Source organism: Phalacrocorax aristotelis, chromosome 9 (genome assembly GCF_949628215.1).
Source record: "Phalacrocorax aristotelis chromosome 9, bGulAri2.1, whole genome shotgun sequence".
In the NCBI taxonomy this organism is placed as follows: domain Eukaryota; kingdom Metazoa; phylum Chordata; class Aves; order Suliformes; family Phalacrocoracidae; genus Phalacrocorax; species Phalacrocorax aristotelis.
In genome coordinates, this window is record NC_134284.1 from 9,846,584 (window position 1) to 9,859,699 (window position 13,116).

The following is a 13,116-nucleotide window of genomic DNA, read 5'->3' on the forward strand; positions in this document are numbered from 1 at the left end:
CCTCCTCGCCGGCCGCGGACGCCCGTGGGGAAGCCCCACCCTCTCCCCGCCCGCCCCTTAAGCCGGCGCGGCCAGGCCTGGCCACCCCCCCCCCCCCCGCTTCTATCGCCGGCCGGCCCTTCCTCGGGGCCACCTTAACGCCACAGCGGGCGCGCGCGCCCCGGAAGTGGAAGTGAGGTAGGGCCCGTGGGGGTGACGGCGAGTGGTGACGTTTCCCTTGGCGGCGGCGGTAGCGGCCGCCGGTGGAGTCTCGCGGTTGCTGCGCAGTGCTGGGTGGCCTCGCCTCGCCTCGCCTCGCCTCGGCGGGCTGGGCCCCTCTCCGCCGGCGGACCCCACGCCGTGCTCCCGGTGAGTGCTCCCGACGCCGCCGCCACTGACTGCGGCCGGTGGCGGTTTCCCGAGGCAAGGCCCCTCGGCCCAAGGCTGGTAGAGAGGGCAGGCGGGCGACCGGACCCTGTCGGCCGCAGGAACGGGCAGCGGGTCCCATCTCTGGCAGCCCGGGCCGAGCCGGGACCCGCGGCCTGCCGAGCCGCTGGGCGGTGGCGCCGCCCCGGCCCCGAGGGAGCGAGCGTTGGGGCTCCTGGGCGAGCCCCCGCCGGCTGCGGCCGGCCCTGGGGGCGCAGGGGGAGAGGCAGGGGCCGGGCGCGCACCTGAGGCTGGGCCGTTACCGGCTTTTACTTTTTCCACGAAAAGGGAGGCTTCAGGCTGTAAGCGGGACAGCTGGTCCCTGCTGCGGCCCGGGGGAGCCGTTCTCCTACTCTGTCAGGTAATCTTAGAAGGTGGAAACTGGTAAATTGGGGTTGAGTGTTGCTGCAGTAGCTCAAGCTATTTCGACCTGTGAGTCAGCCAGTTTTGGGGCTATAAGACTTAAAGCAGCTCTTAATCCGTGTATGTTTAGTATAACTTTAAAGACTTTAAGAAAAAAGAACACTTATTATCTTTCAAACAGATACTATCTTTTAAAACGACTGTTTAAATAGCTGTTATCTAGTAAAAAAATACCGTGCATTGAAGAGTGCTGCTAGGTTAGCTAGGCAAATTTTAGTTAGATGTGTATATGAGATGGACAGGCAGTCTGTCTCTTCAGAGTTGCCTCACTGCAGTTTTGCTGTGGCATAAGAAAATCCCCACTGCTTGTGCTGCCCCGGTATTCCTGAAGTGCCTGCCTTCCAGCAGCAAGTGGAGTGAGCTTGGGGCTCTGTGCAGGAGAAGGATGACCTGGGAGTGCAGCAGTGTGGTGGTGCCCAGGCTGCTTCTGCTGAAGGCAGCTTGGACTGTGCAGAGCTCACAGTCTTGCTCAGCATGAGGCCTGCTTGATACAGCCTGGCTTGTTTGCTGTGGGGCTCTGCCAGATTTAAATATGTTCAGTGCATTTGCAGAGTGCTGCATCAAAGCTAAAAAGCTTTTCCAGGACTACAGATGCTTTGAACCCAGCATATACGCATTCTGCAGCGCAGTTGCTGCTGCCCTTCTGGCTACCTGCCAACCCAAGCTGACTACCTGCTGAGACAGCTTATGTGACTTCTTGTCTGTAGTGTGGCTCACAACTTGGGTGGGCTGAACCTGAAAAATTACATTAATTTCTATACTTGGTATCCCTTAGTAATTCTGATGGCATATAAATCCTTAATGTGCTGGAGAAAGCAGTTGATACTGAAATGCTTCAACTCATCGCCTTAGCATAGTATGTACATTATTCTATTCTAAGGCTGTGTCGTGGTTTAGCCCCAGTTAGCAACCAAGCCCCACGCAGCCGCTTGCTCACTCCCCCCTGGTGGGACGGGGAGAGAATCGGAAGAGTAAAAGTGAGGCAGCTCATGGTTTGAGATAAAGACAGTTTAACAGGTAAAGCAAAAGATGCGCGCGGAAGCAAAGCAAAACAAGGAATCCATTCCCTCCTTCCCATGGGCAGGCAGGTGCTCAGCCATCTCCAGGAAAGCAGGGCTCCATCACACGTTAACAGTTACTTGGGAAGACAAACACAATTACTCCAAACGTCCCCCCTTCCTTCTTCTTCCCCCAGCTTTATATACTGAGCATGACGTCATATAGTATGGAATATCCCGTTGGTCAGTTGGGGTCAGCTGTCCCGGCTGTGTCCCCTCCCAGCTTCTTGTGCACCCGGCAGAGCACGGGGAGCTGAAAAAGTCCTTGACCAGTGTAACTGCTACTTACCAACAACAAAAACATCTCCACATTATCACCGCTGTTTCCAGCAAAAATCCAAAATATAGTCTCATACTAGCTACTACGAAGAAATTTAACTCTATCCCAGCTGAAACCAGGACAGGCTGTTGGAAGAAGCTTTTGGAGTTCTCTAGAGGTAACATTTGTTTATTAGGACATAATTAACTTTCTGTATTTGGAGATATGTAGAACTTCGGAAACTAATTTTAAATACTGAATGTTCACCTGGGTGCTGTATGTGTACGTGTATCATCCGATTAAATTTCTTGGATATGAGAGCTAAGTGTTCTTAAGTTTTGTCCATGGCTGCAGTTTTAGCAGCTCAAAGCTTACTGAGATGCAATACTATTTTAAAAGGGATTTTTTTTTAGCATTATTTTGATTTTAATGGGAAACGAGCTTGAACATTTTGAACATCTGGTTTGCTGACACTCTTTGGTAGATTATGTAGATGATAGTGCTTTTTTCAGATTTCTTCTGCAAGAATGTCACTTGTATGCCCTGTAAGGAAAACCTGGAGTTTTTCCACTTCAGGTATCAGGTAGAAGTCTTATTCCAGCAAAGTAAGGAGTCGGACATTCATATCTGTTCATGTACTTATCTGCAAATATTTTGCAGGCAGAGTTCTTCAGGAAGCATAGAATAATCTTTTATGAAATATCGACATGTCATGGTAGTGAATGTCACTTTGGAATTGCCTGTACATTCAGTGTACTTTAAATCTACAATGTGTGAATATATATATAAGGAGACAGACATTCATATCTGTTTGTGTACTGATCTGCAAATTTCAGGGAGAGACTGGTTTTTCCAATGAAGCCATTAAAAAAATACAACGTGAATTTTGCTTATTAAAACACAAGTATGCTCACAGGTTTACTAAAATGAGAAATTCGGTTTGATTTAGCGTAAGGTAGAGAAGATAGAACTGATCAGTAATGTTCTATTTTGCTAGCAAAAAGTTTTGCTTCTGATGATACTGTCTTTGCAAGATGCAGAGCTTCTAGGCTATTCTGCTTGATTTTAGTCTGCCACGTAGCATATTGCTGATAAGAAGATAAAAAGCAATCAACATTCTTTCTGGAAGTCTGTCTGGACTGTTTTTTCATGGTGAATTCAATGCATGAATATTCCAGACAGTAAAATACTTCCTAATTGCAGTGTGGTATCTCTGTTTTTAAGTAGGCCATCGGGATAGCCTAAAATTAACTTCAGGCCAATATTTGCTAAAAATAACTCTTAAAAAAAGTAAAGTCTGTGCGCTTTCTGGAATGCAAAGCAGATTTCTTAACCCAAAAAGTACTGGAATAATTAATTTGCAAAGGCATAGCTTAACTAGTTTTAAATTTAATTTTTAATTATTTTCTAGATTCTTCTGAGTTGTACTTGAAGCCGCCAAAATGGTTCTAGCAGATCTTGGAAGAAAAATAACTTCAGCATTACGCTCACTGAGCAACGCCACGATTATCAATGAAGAGGTATGTAGTACGTGTGTGTGGTGGCACTAACGGTTAGAAAGCAGAGTTCTGAGAAGTTGTCAAAGGCTGATGAGAAGATGGAAGTAGGTTGATGTTACGCTGAAGCTCTCTTCTTCCTTCAGGTAGAATTTCTAACTAGAGGTTTTAACTCCCTGATAGTACTGCCAAAACTTAGAACCAGATTTAGACATGTATGATCACTTCAGGCATAGTGGGTCCCACAGTCAAAGGGTCCTTGAGCCTGGTGGCTGTGCTTAACGGAGATTAGTGCTCGCTAATGAGGTGAACGCTGGAGGAGGTGATAAGTGCCGAAGTGCGGGTGGAAAGTAGACAGTGGGACTACTTGGAATGATCTGACGTGTGTGTGTAGCCAGACTATGGAGATGTGTACTAGGCTGCTAGAAGCTGAAGCATGGAAGAACAAATACCTTTCAGTGTGAACTTTGCTGTCTGAAATGTGAGGGTTGTATTATGTTTGCTGCCCTTATATTCAAGTCAATACAGTGTGTGGTTCTGGAAGCTGTCTGACTTGGTATAGTCTTTGTTTTCTTTAATTAAGAATTTTCAACTATGAATCTGTTATATGGACTGAAAAGCAAGATGCAAAACTAACTGATGTGATGGCTTAGAAGTGCCTCTGAATAAATAAATTGCTAGAAGCTCTTCTCAGCTAGGCAGACAGGTGGCTTAAAGTAACTAAAAAGTAGGCTTATCAAGGGTTTTAGGGTTGGAACTTGTGCATAGAGGAAAGGTTTTAACAAATCTTCAGCTGGGAGACAACAAATCCTTAACTGAATCAAATATAGCACAATTAATATTTTTTTTTTTCAGCAGTAGAAAGCTCCTGCAAGAGCTCAAGCTGTGCAAATGAGGCCAGTTATGCAGGTGTTACTTTAAAAAAAAAAACAAACCTTTCTGTTCAAGACTTCTCACTTTGAAAAGTCTTAGAACTACTGAACTAGGTTCCTGAGGCACCTGTTTGCCTAAAAGGCGTACGCCAGAGCAGCAGTTCAGTTTCTGCTGAGACTGCAGACAGCAGCATGTCCATCTTGCATTTAAGGAATACTTTTATTTACAGAGATTATGTTAAGAGATTCTTCTGTGGCTTTCTGTTACAGCTGTCTCTAAGGAGTGCCTGTTGGGAAGTTTAGGAATTCTTGCTACCATCCAAGCTGTTGCTGTCCTTAATGCAATAGGGTGCATTCTGTGTTACTTTGTTACCGTGTACATATTGCAAATTGAGGACCCTTCTTTTCCAGTATTACTTTTTCAAATTTAAATTGCGTTTACACAGGAACAAATGCATAGACTTTTTATGCGGCAGGCAACATAATGATAGGACTGGATACATGTAATTTGCAGAAGCTTTGGTTACATCATAAATATACTTTCACATTCATTTTTTGAACTAATTCTGGCCTAGTCAAAACTGCATTTTATAAAAACATTTTTCCTTTCCAAAGGTTTTAAATGCTATGTTAAAAGAAGTATGTACAGCATTACTGGAAGCTGATGTTAATATTAAACTTGTGAAGCAACTCAGAGAAAATGTCAAGTAAGTGAAATAATCAAAATGCATTTAACTTCTAACGTTTCTAAAAGTTGCAATTTGACGTTACAGAAGAATAATGAACTTCTGACTTTATATGGTTTTCTTAGACACACCCAGTTTACCTTTAACAGGAAAATACAGTTTGAACTAAATGTCTAGCCAGTTCCATCAAAAGAACCTGAAAGTTTAGCCAGTTATTGCTGTTATAGTCTTGTTTCAAAAAAACTGTTGCTGTTATCAGTTGAGTAGTATGATAAACAAGTTCTGTGTTAGTTCCTAGACACCTCATCTTCATGTGTTATGTGGTGGATATAGAGATATCTGTGTACATGACCAGTACCGTTACTGTGGCTATTTTCAGATGTATAATTCAAGTAGATGCAAGTATTTCAGAAACCTGGTTTTGTCCTGCATACAGCAATAATGTCTCCAATGCATGCCTCTTCTTAAATACATCCTATCTGAAAACTCAAGGCAAATAAGAGTGCTGTTCCAGTTGCAAAGATTTCATTTATTACTAGGTTACTAGGTTAAAGTGATGCTTTAAGTTATACTAGTGTTTCATCGTTTTCCTAAACTCAGGTCTGCAATTGACCTTGAAGAAATGGCATCTGGCCTTAACAAAAGAAAAATGATACAGCATGCTGTCTTTAAGGAACTCGTTAAGGTAGGACTTAAATTCTATGTTATGTCACTTTTCTTGTAGAGGCTGTGGAAGCAGGACAGTAGCAAGCCAAGCTTTAAGGTTATTGTGTGGTGCTTACAGTTATGTTTTCTGTTGTAAGGCTACTTACTACTGTAAACACTAGTATTTTTCTGATCAAAATGACTTCCTGGGCATCTCTCAGACTAACCTTGATTTAAGCTTCAAATCCAGCTATTCTTACTCTTCAACTAAAATCTAAAGACAAAATAAGGGTAAAGTACTATTATCTTCTGGACTCTCTTTGGTTGTCCCAGAAACACACCTTTGCTACCCAAATGAAGACTTGTTCAAACTGCTTGTAAGCCTTTCGAAAAGTGTTAGGTAAAAACCCAGCAATTCGTGCCAATGTTTCTCTTTAATCTGCCTGCTTGGTCAGATCAGCACCCGGGTATCGGTATTCTGTCCTCTTTGCAGTTAACAGTGTAGTCTTCTGTTCTTCTGTAGTCTGTGTCCACCCATATGGTGGCTCTCTGAAGTGTACGTACCTTCTGGTCATTCCAGAAGTGAGGCAGCAACCCTAAGAAGCCTTCTGTACTCTAGGATTCTCACCAGAAGAGGTCCATCTTGAGCGGTGATGGTGGGGTGGACATCAAGTTTCTGTGTTGTTACACTTGTGCCATATATATAAGCCACCCTGACTTCAGTGCTTGATGTTAGAAAGAAATTATTAGTGTTACTGTTACAGAGTTATTATGCATAACACAATATAATATAGATATCTGGACACACTGTGTGCTTCTGAAATTCAGTTCTGCAACATATGTTCTGCTTTGTTCTATAGCTTGTAGATCCTGGAGTCAAAGCATGGACACCTACCAAAGGAAAACAGAATATTATAATGTTCGTTGGTTTGCAGGGAAGTGGTAAAACAACAACCTGTTCAAAGGTAACTTGCACTGAATCTGTTTGTGTGGGTTTTTTTTCTTGGGGGGTAGGGGTGGTCATTCGATTCCTTTGGTAGGATTTGCTTGTGATCTGTGCTCTTCCTCTTAGTAGGAAAGTACTAACTGATTACAATGTAGAGGTATTTTTGTAGTGTGGTTTCTGAGATGAGATGAACGACCGATTCTTTTGGGGCAATTTATGGCTTGTAGGACTTCCTTCAAGAGTTTTTTTTAAACTAAACTCTTGATGAAACAGTGCTAAATATGGATAAAGATTCTTTCTATTCCTTGTTTTCTGGGTTTAAGACTAGTACTATGAATGGAACCTGTCTCATTCCGTTACCTATTTAGGGAAACGAGTGGAAGTTGGTCCCTGTGTCAGGTATCTCAGTTAAGTGTGAGTGGGTGGTATGAAACCTGTTCTAGCCCCAAATTAATTGAGGAAATTTGGATCTGTATCTTAAAGCTAAAAAAGAATGCTGTGAATCAACACTTAACCTACTTATGATGGAGGCTGGGAGGAAAAATTATCCTGTGGAAAAAGACTGATGCATCTTTGTTGGTTTTTTTAGTCATCTGCTTCTGAGATTCACACATAGGCTATACCGAATATATCACTGCCTGATTTCATAAGACTTTCCTAGTGCTTCTGTAGGAGAACTATATTCTGGGAGCTTGTCTTTGGTAAATCAAATATTCTATGGATGTGTGTTATACCAGTGAACCTGAGTGTTACAGGAAAGTAAGGATTCCATCTGTTGCTTTAAACCATGTCCTTGCAGTGGAAATATCTTTGTTCCTCTGGAAGCACAGAAACAAAGAGCTGTACAAGTTGTAGCCATTGCAGTACTTAATATCGAAGTAATTACTGCTTTGGGTGGTTTCTAAAAGCTAGTCCTCTCTGCAGTACTAACAGTAAGCAGAACTGAGGAGTTAGTAAAGTGGGAACTGGAATTATTTGTAGTCATTCCTAGCCCAGGAAACTGAAATCAGAACCAGAATTGAGCAGCTGTTTTCATCTTGCCATTAATAATATACTTTTCTAAATAATGGAGATGCTAACACTTGATACTTGTACAGTGCTACTAAGTGGTCTCAGTTATAGGAAGGCTGGCTTGACTTTTGTTCTGTGTACTTCAGTAACTTACTCATGCTTCCTAGTGGGATTTTGGTGTGACTAGTTGTTTTGGATTTCTTTTCACAGTTAGCATACTTCTATCAGAGGAAAGGTTGGAAGACATGTTTAATATGTGCAGACACATACAGAGCAGGTAATAGTCTTTAATGATGTGGTTCTTTATCTCTAATACTTACAGATTTTTTAAAATAGTCCCTTGACTATACCTGTCTTACAGGTGCTTTTGACCAGTTAAAGCAGAACGCCACGAAAGCAAGAATTCCCTTTTATGGGAGGTAAGCGTCTTCCAGAATCAGTTTGGAGAACAACTCAACTCCAACGAGATATTGTCCCTTATTGAACATCTCACACTAAGCCCCATTAAGTGTTGCCTAATTACTTAAATTCTCTTATAATATTTGTTCTGATCAGATGAAAATCGTGCCTATTTCAGTATATTGTCTGCCTGCAGTAGCAGGCAGGGATAGTGTAAGAAGAGATCAGGGGGATAACTCCCTAGAACATTCTCTCAGCATATAACAGTTTATAGGCCTCTACCAAACACATCCAGATTTTGAGGAAGTGTCCTTACAGATCAAATGATTTTTGGACCCTTAATTCTTATTGTCAAGTAGGGGCAGCAGTAGACCTGAAATAGTCTTTATAAAAGCAGTAAATAACTTTCCCCTAAGCTTCACTGGAGGTGTACTGTCTAGGTGCTCAGTTAAGTCTTATTTCAGAGAACAGCTAGTAGAACTTAGTGCAGTCTTCAGCAGGTGAGACAGACAGTCCCTTGTGCTTCGGTTCACTGAGGAGTAAAGGCAAATTGATTAGGAAGGCATATTTTTTAATCAATTTTTGCTTGACATAAGAGGAGGTCCCTACTGAAATCCAGACAGATTTATAGTTAACAAGTTTACAGTCAAGTGATGAAAGTTTGAATTAGTTTCTTTGGAAACAAAGAATTGCTTTTATATATAGATAGATGTTTCTCTTTGTGATCAGTTATACAGAAATGGATCCTGTAATTATTGCCTCAGAAGGTGTTGAGAAATTTAAGAATGAAAACTTCGAAATAATAATTGTTGATACAAGTGGACGTCACAAACAGGAAGACTCATTGTTTGAAGAGATGTTACAAGTTGCTAATGCCATAGTGAGTAGTTTCAAGAGATACAGTAACTTCTCTTACAGTAATTTGACTACAATTCATTTATGTTTATCTCCTAATGTTCTATGTGGATTTTGCTCCTCTGGAATGCATCAGCACTCCAGAGAATATATTAGAAATTAAAAACATATATGAATAAAAACGGCTGGATGATTAGTGCTTACTAGTCCTCTGTCATTTTTAATTCTTGTCTGTAATTCAAGAATGCTTGCACATAACTAGACTACTGTTGCTGCTTTAGCTTTTGCTTTTCAGGGTTTCAGGATTGAGAAATTAGATAAAGGAATCAGTCTGATCTGTGTTCCTGCGGCTATGTGTATTACGTTTTCTGTGGTTGTCATGAATATTCGCTCTAAAATAGAGGTGATTGGATAAATGTCAACAGTTCTGATATGTAAATGAAGCTGGTATTTCTTGTATGGGTGTAAAAAGCCTGGCTATTTTTCTTGCTTCTGTGGTCTTGTGCTGGATGTGTCATTTTGTCATGCAACTCCTGCTAATGGCTAACTTGTTTTCAGAGGAATGGATGTCTTAAATCTCTTAATGTAAAAATGAATGGAAGATGTCATTAGCCATTAATTGCTTGTTAGATACTAATGAGCTTACTGTCTCGGATTATGGCTAAAATCACTCAAAATATAACAACTGTAAACCTATTAAATTTTAGTGTTCTGTGTTGTAGATAAGTCTTTCACATAGTAACACAGCATCAGAGTTTTCAAATGGTCCTTAGACAATACTGTTCATAAACCAATTGCCCTTTTGCTTTAAACTGCACAGCCTTTATATACTTACTGTTATTGCAGTAAGTTCTGCTGGTGATTATAATGTGTGAACACTGCTTAAGAAAGCAGGAAATGATTATTTTGTGTATCTCTCTTTTCTCCTAGCAACCAGATAACATTGTGTATGTGATGGATGCTTCCATTGGCCAAGCTTGTGAAGCTCAAGCTAAAGCTTTCAAAGATAAAGTAGATGTAGCTTCTGTTATTGTTACTAAGCTTGATGGACATGCAAAAGGAGGTGGAGCTCTTAGTGCGTAAGTATTGCGATATAATAGCATCCAACATCTGGCCATGCATGGACAACCACGAAATATGTTAGTGTCTCTGAGAAACCTGCCCTGCGAAATTGTCAGTGTTACGCTTCACAGAGTCTGAGATTTAAGTTGGTAACAGTTACATTCTTACTGTACTTCTGGTGGATAAGATCACCCATTGATACTTAATGTCAGTCAGAATCAGATATTATGATACGTTTCCAATACAGTAGTATGTATTGTCACATGTCATGCTGATGTCTTTAGAGTACAGCATCAAGTGATTATACTTATTGCATTTTGTGTATGAGCTTTTACCAAAAACATAGATTTGGACTTGATAGATATGGCTTACCTGAAAAGTTTTGCTTCTCATTTAATGCTCAAGATTTTTTTCCAAAAGGGGAAAAACTCTAGCTAGTCATACCTAATGTCCTTAAAACTGCAATGCAAGTCAAACTTCTGGATTGCCAGTGCCCAACAATTTGGTAAAAAATTACTCTGCAGTCATACGTTCCCTGAATTCCATCCTTGTTGGACTTCCTATATGCTGTATCTTGACAGACTCTATTGACTGGAAAACCTTACATTTTATCTTCAGCCTTATACGTTGGCATGTCAGCCTAATCTCCAGCTGTGTTTCAATGATACAGTTTGTATGGAGCTGAGACAATTTGTCAAAACAGTCAAAGTTAACTGACACCAGCTTACTAAATCACTGGCTGACTTTGATCTCGTGGCAGTTTAAGAACTCTAACACTTACGTATTTTGCTGTTATTTATAGCATAGCGTAGTGATGGAAAACTCCACTTAAGAGCAAAATAAAAATACTGAAAGTTTGTTCCAGTATTCATGAGCTTGTTTATGTGTGTGAAGTCAGCTGTGTTTTCTCTATACTCTCTGTAGAGTGGAAGCTGAGTTCATCTAAAAGCTAGTGCCAGTGATTGATTGGTGAAAAGGTTATGATTTTTCTTATGTCTAAGCTTTTTTTTGTGTTGACAATGACATTGCTGTCTGCTGGAGGAGGTACCTGGAAGAAAAAGTAATAAATGCCTGTCTCATCTGACTTCCCAATATCAGGATAAAGTAGAGATGATTTATTTTCTCTCTTTCAAGTTTCTTAAACTCAGCAATGAAAATAAGCAACTTCTATTTTGGTTGATGATTTTTCAAAGCAGAGTTTATATTTTGCAAAGTACTAATTTGAGAAACATCTTGTCAGTTACTCCCAGCTACCCATCTTAGATGCTGGATGTTTTTGCGTTAATAGTTTGAGGAGTAAGAAAGATAATTCTGAGAGGATGCATTGTGTTGATGATGCCTAGCTGGTTATGTTAATAGGTGGTACAAATGATGGGTGAGTTTTGAGAGGCCATTTCATAAAATATATTTTACTGCAGAGTTGCTGCCACAAAGAGTCCTATTATCTTTATTGGAACCGGTGAACACATAGATGACTTTGAACCCTTTAAAACACAGCCTTTCATCAGCAAACTGCTTGGTATGTACTATGTACAACTGTACTCGAAAGACACTTTGAATTGGATAACTGAAAGCCAAAGCATAATTTTTTTAATGCCATCTTCAGAGCTTTTTTTCTTCCTCCCCCCCAGGTATGGGTGATATTGAAGGATTGATAGATAAAGTAAATGAGTTAAAGTTGGATGATAATGAAGCACTCATAGAAAAGCTCAAACATGGTAAGTTATTCCCAAGGCCTCAATAACAGGTGTATTACCATGACCTAATCATGGCAGGTTCTCTCAGGGATGTAGACCGCTGAGTTAATTTGTTATACATGTGCATAGTGAAGAATGGTTATTCTTCCTCTAATAAATGTGGCAGGCAAGTAGATTGAGTTATGTTTTTCAAGTGAGAAGTGTCAGACTATAACTGTCTATAACTGCAGAATAACTAGCTTAACTCCTAAGTGTGTGCCATCTAAAATGGTTTAGCGGTATAACAGTGGAGGGTTATTTATCTACTTATCTATGTGGTATAGTATTTACCTTGTAAATATAAAGAATAATAACTGAAAAAGGACAGTAAGACTAAAATGCTAGAGTGGCTTCTGCTAATCTTCTTTTTTTTGTTGTACTTCAGGTCAATTTACGTTAAGGGATATGTATGAACAATTCCAAAACATCATGAAAATGGGACCATTCAGTCAGATCTTGGTTAGTTATTCCCAAAGTAATTTTATTATCAGATTTTTATGTATATTTGAGAAACTTCTGCTGTAAACTTAGAACTTTTCATTGAAACTGGTGCTAGAGTCTGTGCTTCATGTTTTTGAAAAAGGTGAAATGATTTGCCTACTACAATATGTAACTGCTGATCTAAAGCTTGCTGTCCATATTTCTGGCTGCTTAATTAAAGTTACCTTTGCCTGTTCTGACACAGCTTTTTTTCCATTTTTAAAACAAGGGTATGATCCCTGGTTTTGGAACTGACTTCATGAGTAAAGGCAATGAACAGGAATCAATGGCAAGACTAAAGAAACTGATGACTATAATGGACAGTATGAATGACCAAGGTAAAACAAACTTCACCCATTGTTTCTTTTCTCCGTTGTTTAACAAGCTTATTTCCAGAGCTCTTCCTGGAAACAAGACAGCATCTACAGTGACAGAAAATGGCGAGGAGCATTTATCAGAGTTAGAAATGGCAAGAGTACATGTGTGTCTCAAAGTTCCTGAATAAGTCTAAATATTTAGAGAGGTACCTTGACAATTGCCTATTGCTGCTCTATCTTGTGTAGAATAGGTGGTATTTTGAAGCATTCTACTGGAAATTAATGTTTGGGGGTTTTCATACTGTAACTGTGCTTTTTAAATTATTAATGCTATACTTGCAAATTAAAAATTTACGTTCATCTTTAATCTGTCATTGGTGTCTGTCTTCCTACCCACCCTCAAATTCACTTGGTGACATAGCCTGGTCTCTGGAATTCAAGGTGTGCTGTTTCTAATCCACCCATA

General features: G+C 40.4%; 1 protein-coding gene across 3 annotated transcripts in view; it reads left to right on the forward strand.

The window, feature by feature from the left end:
* The first annotated feature begins 16 nt into the window (after nt 1-16).
* LOC142061835 (signal recognition particle subunit SRP54) overlaps nt 17-13,116 on the forward strand; it is a 38,079-nt gene continuing 24,979 nt past the window's right edge. Inside the window, exons 1-14 of one of the 3 annotated variants that reach the window (XM_075103351.1) lie at nt 180-348; nt 2,024-2,323; nt 3,557-3,665; nt 5,129-5,220; nt 5,800-5,884; nt 6,705-6,809; nt 8,012-8,078; nt 8,163-8,220; nt 8,930-9,080; nt 9,986-10,134; nt 11,536-11,636; nt 11,749-11,835; nt 12,239-12,312; nt 12,563-12,671. In XM_075103351.1, coding sequence (XP_074959452.1) covers nt 3,588-3,665; nt 5,129-5,220; nt 5,800-5,884; nt 6,705-6,809; nt 8,012-8,078; nt 8,163-8,220; nt 8,930-9,080; nt 9,986-10,134; nt 11,536-11,636; nt 11,749-11,835; nt 12,239-12,312; nt 12,563-12,671 — 1,156 coding nt within the window. In that variant the 5' untranslated portion in view covers nt 180-348; nt 2,024-2,323; nt 3,557-3,587. Of the gene's footprint in view, nt 349-2,023; nt 2,324-3,556; nt 3,666-5,128; nt 5,221-5,799; nt 5,885-6,704; nt 6,810-8,011; nt 8,079-8,162; nt 8,221-8,929; nt 9,081-9,985; nt 10,135-11,535; nt 11,637-11,748; nt 11,836-12,238; nt 12,313-12,562; nt 12,672-13,116 lie in introns of all 3 variants that reach the window. The other 2 variants (XM_075103350.1, XM_075103353.1) reach the window with 2 other exon arrangements.